The following is a 7,916-nucleotide window of genomic DNA, read 5'->3' on the forward strand; positions in this document are numbered from 1 at the left end:
ATACTATTCCTGGCCGGGCCTTCGGAAAAATCCACTTTGGCATGAATTTGATTAAAAGTTGATCTTAGCGAGTTATAATTATTCTTTGTTTTATTTAGCCACTATCAGAGGGTGCAGGATATATAATATCCGCCGGAAGCACACTCTCCAAATTGCGCACATTGCTGCAATTTCTTTCAAACTTCATGAATCTTGGAGGACTTCGCCGCTTCGACGCGCCGCGCAAACTATCATTCTTACTTCGCATCGAAAATCGTTGCTTTGTTAATTCGCATCGAGCAACAACCTGAAAGGGTTGACAATCATCGTCAATCAACATGAATCGAGATAAATTATTTTTCAACATATTCACAGTTAATATATGCACTTATACAAATTACTTGGAATACTTTTGAAAGAGATTAACAATCTCAAAAACGCTAATAGTAATGACGTATTTCTCCATAAAAACAATAAAAAAGCACAATAGCGTGAGAAGCTTTTGTCGAGGTGCCTCAGAAGTGATTTTAAACGATTCCCGGTCCCCGTTCAATTTTGGTCGTAGAAAGCTAACTTATTGCATAATCAAGGAAGTTAGACATATTTCATACGTATCAAATTGGATGTGCTTTTGGCGGAGATATAACCTGCGCCCAGAGGGCGTTACCCAAACTGTATCTACAACTTTCCATCCTGAAGTGTAATTTAGTTCATGTAATAAGTTCATGTCATTCGAAAAGCACAGGTCAGTCTTCATGCACATCACTAGGACTATAATTATAGGAGGTAAAAAATAGGGATAGATTATGTACATCAAATTCTGACGGCTTTTTCATTCATCGTAGTTTCACTTTTTAATATAATAATAAATATTGAATGTTAATTGGCTAAACAATGAACAATAATTCTACAAGAATTTTTTTAAACTCTCATAACAAACTTTACTTCATAACTTTACAGTTTACTTTCTTAACTTGAACTGCTTTTAAACACGAGGCTTATTATTCTATTAAGAGTAAAAATAATTATGTTATAGGGGGCCATCTACTAAAGACGTCTGCCAAAATCGCAGATTTTCAGACCACCCCCTCCCCTGTCTGGGTGTGTTCGAATTTTCAAAACCACCCCTTATGTTATACTAATATTTTTGACTTAACGTTAAATTAAATACTGCTTTTGACATAGATTAGTGAAAAAGGTGAGGGGCTATGTGACTTCCTCACTTCTGCTTGACAATTTTTCTGTTTGATTTCAACAACAACACAACAACAACAACAAGGATATTTATTAATTTATTTTTTCTGATTTCGTAGGCAGAGTAAGGGAGAAGGAAAGCAGCACGTTGTAACTTGTATACCTCTAATCGGCCGGAGGCCGCCGCGAAAAGAGGTATTATATATATAAGTACACTATATAATAGTTATACTGATACAACGTGTGTCAATTTCAAATGAAAGCGCACTCATGGCGAGTAAAACTAAAATAAGCCTTGCGAGGCCTTTGGAGGATTGAAATCGCCAGTCAATCTATTCGCGTAATCAACAATTGAAGCTTTTTATTTCAAATTATCACTAGATTTTATATTTGCAACAAAACCGAATATTACAAAATTGTTGGTGAAATAAATTTACAATGGTTAAAAATATATAAAATTAGCCATTGGTTACTTTTTAGTTCTAAAAATAAGCTATAAAAATAATAAGATATAACGTAATAGTGAGTAAATATCATATGGTCTGATTGTCCAAAGTACGATTCCATCTCCGTAGACTTCAACGAAACTACTTGGAGCACCTAACAATCTTTCCCTGAAAACGAAATGAAAATTAAATTTTGTAGTTAGTCAAGCTAGAGATCTCAAATTTTACCAATTCCTATGTCCTATGTCGTTTAGAGTTGCACAATTCTACCTTCTGTTAACTGTCCACTACAACCGGGACTCAGAACATTGTGTAATCCAGTTTAAAATCGGGCGTGGCGCACAGAATGAGTGATGAGGTTGTTAAAGTTAAACATCCTTGTATATATTAGAGCTATACCTCGCAATATTTTGCAGCGTGTAGAGTCCTCATTAAGGCGTCACGAAGGTTTGCAGGGACCGTCCAGGAGGCTCTCTCTTCCAATTCCTGAGCAGACCATTCTCTTTCGAAACGATACTCCAACCTAGAAGCAGAGTTCAATAATATGTGGTTAGGAATTTCTAAACCAAAGCCCACACTGCACTTTTTATTTTCATCAAGGATGGCATTATCGAGGAATATCTATAGTTGAAGAAAGTGTTGTTAACGTATTCTGCTATCGTATTATAATTATATACAAGCACATGTTAAACATCGGCAAAAGTGTAAGTATAACTTAATTATTATAATTATTATAATTATTATAATTATTATAATTATCATAATTATACTTATAGTATTAATAATTAATAATAGTATATATCTCTTGAATCTTGATTAAAACATAATTTTTACTATGAGTACATATTACTAACTCGTAAAAGCCGTCCCACTCAAAACGGTAATTCGTTGCGGGAATGATCTTGTACACACTTTCAACCACTCTTTGAACGTTGTCGAACATTTCTGTGGATAAAATAGCTAGAGTCATAGCGCATGTAGAAATAAAGGGATTATCATTTCTATTCTTGAGCTGAGATACTATATTATCGGACCATGCACGAACGTATGTAAGTACATCTATATAATTTTATCAAAGATTCCGAAACATTAACATTAACAAGACGTGCGGCTCCAGGGAATAGAGGTGAACTTAAAAAAGGATTCAACCAATACAATTCCAGTATCGTTGCCGGCTCTTACTAATTCGCTCGCCCAAAAATTTCACGTGACTTTGGTTTTTATGGTTTTGTAGCCGTACAAAACGGTTTTACATAAACCCTAATCCCAACCCTAACCCTAACCATAACCCCGAAGCTATCCATAACCCTTACCACAACCCTAACGGTAACCCTAACCCGAGCGGCCTAAACACTCGAATTCATGTTTTACTAGCCTGTCACGTGACCAAAACGGTTTTTTGCCCATAACTCTCCAGGGAAGCATTTTTACCCTACGTCATGGGGGGGGTGATTCGGAATCAGCGTCCAAAAATACACTGATTCAGATCAATTTCACACCCAAAGGGCCTTTTCACAAGAATTTTCTTAAAGGGCGAGCGATTTAGTAGGAGCGATCGTTGCCACGTGCCAAAACACACTTTTACGTGGTTATTGCACTAATGAATTCTGTACTTACTCTCATCCTCCAGCATTCTCCTCAAACAGCACGGGTACAAGGCTCCTCTGTCCTTCTTACATTTCTTTTCGCAGTAGAAAGCGTTGGTTGTTTTGGCGGTCATGTTGAGCATCACTTCCCAAAACTCCTCAGTTCCTCCGTCAAAATCGGACAGATCCCGACCGTCTTTCTCTGCATATTATGTGAATATTTCAGAATAAAATTAATTAACTGCATTTTTGCTTCGTATTTGAATTTGAACTTTATCAATTTGAATTATGTTTTTACCTTATTACACAGTACCACAAAACAAACTCGCAGGAGTTGACGTTATAATTGTACGTGAATGCTTTCTAACTCTAAGGTAAGTGTACCATAAACTATTCACAATGTTACAGGCACAGAAAGCTGATGTTTAAATTTCGAGTGTTACTTCGAGCCTTAAATTTAATCAGCAGCCAGCTCCTTACACAGCTTGTTACAGCTCCTTACACTTTACAGCTGTTCCTTACTAAAATAACATCGACTAAACATATCTAATTTACAACAACGTACCCCAAGCGCGGTATGAGCCAAACATAGCATCACAACGCTTTTCTTGTTCCTTCTGGTACTTTCTGTCACCGTCATCGTAATCGTCGAAATCCTCAAGAGTATTCACACCCATCTCTACTAACTCTTCAAGAACTAGGAATGAATGTGTCTGTAATGAAATATCTAACATTTTCTATTCTAGAACCTATATTGCATAAATGGATATATTAGTTGAGGATCGATCCCATTTTACTTAAGCCAGTTAAAGATCCCTTACGAAGCTCTATGTGGCGAAGTATTAAAAAGTCGATACTGAATATTGAACAAACATTACCGTTGAAAATAGAGTTGAGGCATATTCCAGTGCTGGTTTCCTCGCACACTCCCGCCAGCAATCTATCAAAGAACTTGCTCGCCTGTGGGACATTATCGTAAACAATATGCTTACATAAACCAAGAAATGTAAATACAAGTACTACTGTTATTCAAAATTGGTGATGCATAACTATAAGTCTAGAATCTGAATGATACGCTAGAGTTATAAGCAGCACATGGAACTCTATCTAGTCTAAATTACGAACTATATTCGACAGAGATCACAACTACAGCTTCCAGGTTGCAGGCATCACAGTCAACCAAGTCCAACTTTAGGCCTTGCCAAACTAAAGTACGTATTACAGTTGGATTTTAAGGAGGGCAACAATTATCTAACTCTCTAACATGCAATAACTGCCCCTAGTAAGAGACACCAGAGTTTGTCACTATTGTAATCAGCGCACGTGACAGGCCGAGCAACGTCTGACAAACCATTATATAACCTATTTTATTTTTATTTTTATTTTTGTTACTTTAAATTACTTACAGATTTAACGTCAACGTTTCTAGCGATCTTTCCGAACATTACAATATCATCCTCGTAATTTCCCGTTGCAGCAAATAGAGCATTGGCGTTGTAGCTGAAAAGTTCATTTGTTCGTTAACACACGTTGTACTTGTAGAGATGACTGCAAATACAGTGGCAAAAAAATCTAAACAGTCCAAATGAAATGGTAGACTATCAAATTAAGCAATTGTATATTTATTAGGGAACCCTTTATTATATATGAGGCCATCAATGACATATTTCTAGGAAATGTGGTGCTAAAATAATTTATGGTTTTCCTTGCTTGTCGCTAGTCACTATACTACGCTTATTATATATATTAATTTTAACAACCACGATACTTACAATGGGGCACATTTAAATGCAGCTTTGAAGAACTCCCGTCCGCAGGTACACATGTCCAATTTCTCAAATGCAGTTGACAACTCCCTGTGGATGATTTCCATGCCCTCCTTGTAATCGGTGGCGTTGAAGAAGTCCGTGAATATCTTTGCTCCGTGTTCCAAAAAGTAGTGAGCGAGATCACATTTGAATCCGACGCACTGAGGGCTGACACTCTCAAATTCTTCCATGCAGTTTCGGTCCAGCAGGAAGGAGTTGTAGATGGTGATGTTATCTGAAGTCAAGTAACACAGCTCTGGGATCACGTCCTCTCTCACACGTTCGATAACGTTATCATCAAACCTATATCTCACTCCCTCTTCGTGGACCTCTGAGTCCACAACATCATTTATATAACGCTGCACACCAAGCATCTGTCTCAATGGTCTCTGCGGGTTTTATTGTTTATATCAGTATTCAGTATGTAGAATCTAAAGTGATAAGGTATGAAACTAGTGCTATAATGCTCAGCGTAATGAGACGTCTAATTCACTCGCCAAACGTAGATTACAGGGTCAGATAACGGCACCTGTTATAGTACTCTAACGGTGAATCCTCACTCAGCACTTTACAAGACATTTTGTCTTGTCCGGTATAATTTCATATGCCGGTAAGCGCTCCTTTTTTAAAAGCCGTTCGACCCACACAATCAATTTTTGAACGATTCCTTATCTCAGCGCTACACTTATCGAGAGTATACCTTATCGGACTTTATTTGAACGGACATTAATTAGGCGCTGGATGCCATATCGTTCATATAAATGTCCGTTCAAATAAATTCTGATAAGCTGGTAGTTAAATTAAATATTGATCTTGAATGCCGTCGAGCGTAATAAATAAATTATATTGGTCACTACTGTCAGTGGCTGAAGGAAGGTGGACACTGCGACAGCCTTTATCCAATCAGCTTCTAGTTGCTTCCAAATCCCAATAATATCTTTAAATAACTGTCACGTGACAAAAATAAAAAAGGCTCATCTCCCCGTTTAAATTGCACCAATCCTTAAATTTTAAAGTGTATGCACGACCAATATACGACCCAAAGAAGCGGTGCCGCAAAGTGATACTGATTGCAGCTTGGGGACGACAATTTGAACATCTTAATTGAAATTATTGAATTGTTTTTGTGTGGGAATTTTGATTAGTTGATTTCATTTATCCTAAAACTTTGTGTTTTCCTGTCTAGCAAAGTCATTATCGGTATCCAATCAATCATGATCAGGTCGATATGTCCTCAGTATGTTTGGTAAAGCCTAACGAACCTCATTAATATACGCTAACGCCTTACTCTTGGTCAGATTGAGTGACGAGATCACTGATTGAGTGCAGAGATCACTGACTGAGTGCCAGCTCAGATCACGTATCCGATGGATTTTTCACGAAATAACAAAAACTTGTACCGGCTCAGAGGTTGGTCTGTTCCGACGTCTTTCTGTCATGGGGCGGCCTGTAGCCCAGCCATCCGCGTCTGCTGCATCTACCACTTCTGGTGCAATTGATGCTGCTGCATCCGAATCCTCATAATAACCATAGTATTCTGGTTGTGCTGCCAAACTGCATATGCACAGCTGTGCCTGTAGCAGTGCTGTCAGGAGGAGCTTCATTTTGCTGATTTATCAAGGTTTCCGGGTTTCACTGCTAAACAATAAACAAATTGTGAGAAATGAATCTTTTCAGAGAAAATTTGCAGTCAGCGCCCATGTTCAGAAATTTCCTCCAATTGAATTAATCTGAGAAATAGAAGGAGTTGGAGTAACCAAAATAGCACAATGTGTCAGTTGGGGACGATTAATCTTATTTGGTCAGATAATTTTGCGATTAATTCGATCTACCCACAAAAATCAAATACACCACTAAAGATAATGGCTGGAAGTTCGGAAACATCCACTGTGACAATTGGATTAAAAGTTGATGTACTTTGAAATTTTCCAACATTATCGCCTATTCACCGCATACTCATTAACTCTGTGCTCAAATGGGGACATCAAGGTCACGAACTGTAAGGATCTGCATTCGCTCCCCAGCTACAATCTACAAGAAAACACGACAAATAAAATCAGAAATGCAATGAGATACTGGAGGAGTCTTAAACCCACTTTATGTTGAGACGAATACGGAACATCATATGCTTTACTTGTGAGCGCTAAATATTCCAAAAACTAACACCTTATTTCCATCTTTGACACCTAGTGGCCCCCGCTGACTTGTGGGGCCACAATGTCTGGATGTTATTACAAAGCATTATGCTCTGATTTGGGAATTCGATCATCTCGAACGAAGTGGTCAGAAGGAAATATTAAAACCTCAGACCGCCCAAAGCTCTGACTTTGAGTGACCAGTAACATTTAGATAGGTCCATAAATTATTCTAATCCTTCCTCATCATAACACATACCGCTCCACAATCCATCTTGCAAAATATATTTTTAATACAAATTTGTAGTCCATGTCTTTCATCATCTGCCGGGAAAATTGAAATATTCTTTTTATATCCTTCGTCCTTGCATAATCATTGCATAGCAAATAAATAGTAACGGTTTGCGAAGGATTTAAGGTGAGTTGCGGACAATTAAAGTGAAATTCGGAATAAACTTACAAGGCCACAATTGGACTCGTGTACGGTTAAAATTAAATCTGTGTTTAGTTAGATTTCTTAGCTCCAAATCTTTTCACCGCTGTTCCGTCATCTATAATTCAGTCGTAAAACTCCTCCTTCGCCGATAAAGGGAAACTATAATGTTATATCAATTAAGAATGGAAAAGGAAACTCGCTAAGGGCTACTGATAAGTTTAAAGTATAGCTACAGTTACAATTGACATGTTACTACAGACAGAGTTAGTTTAAATGGCGTAGCGTCTACAACTTTTGAAGATCAGAAATCTGAATCCAAGATCCCTAACATT

The 7,916-nt window shown here is 37.6% G+C and overlaps 1 protein-coding gene across 1 annotated transcript; it reads right to left on the reverse strand.

Annotated features, from left to right (window-relative positions):
* Window positions 1–1,321: 1,321 nt before the first annotated feature.
* LOC134810992 (uncharacterized) lies at window positions 1,322–7,022 on the reverse strand. The gene is made up of 10 exons (XM_063817690.1): window positions 6,963–7,022; window positions 6,414–6,743; window positions 4,978–5,402; window positions 4,612–4,705; window positions 4,084–4,165; window positions 3,771–3,902; window positions 3,237–3,407; window positions 2,474–2,564; window positions 2,019–2,142; window positions 1,322–1,787 (listed from the first exon to the last, which is right to left on the reverse strand). The coding sequence occupies exons 2-10, from the start codon at window positions 6,615–6,617 to the stop codon at window positions 1,761–1,763; spliced, it is 1,350 nt and encodes a 449-aa protein (XP_063673760.1). The 5' UTR covers window positions 6,618–6,743; window positions 6,963–7,022; the 3' UTR covers window positions 1,322–1,760.
* Between the last annotated feature and the right edge of the window lie 894 nt (window positions 7,023–7,916).

This window comes from Bolinopsis microptera, chromosome 2 (genome assembly GCF_026151205.1).
Source record: "Bolinopsis microptera isolate Bmic1 chromosome 2, MBARI_Bmic_1.0, whole genome shotgun sequence".
In the NCBI taxonomy this organism is placed as follows: Eukaryota; Metazoa; Ctenophora; class Tentaculata; order Lobata; family Bolinopsidae; genus Bolinopsis; species Bolinopsis microptera.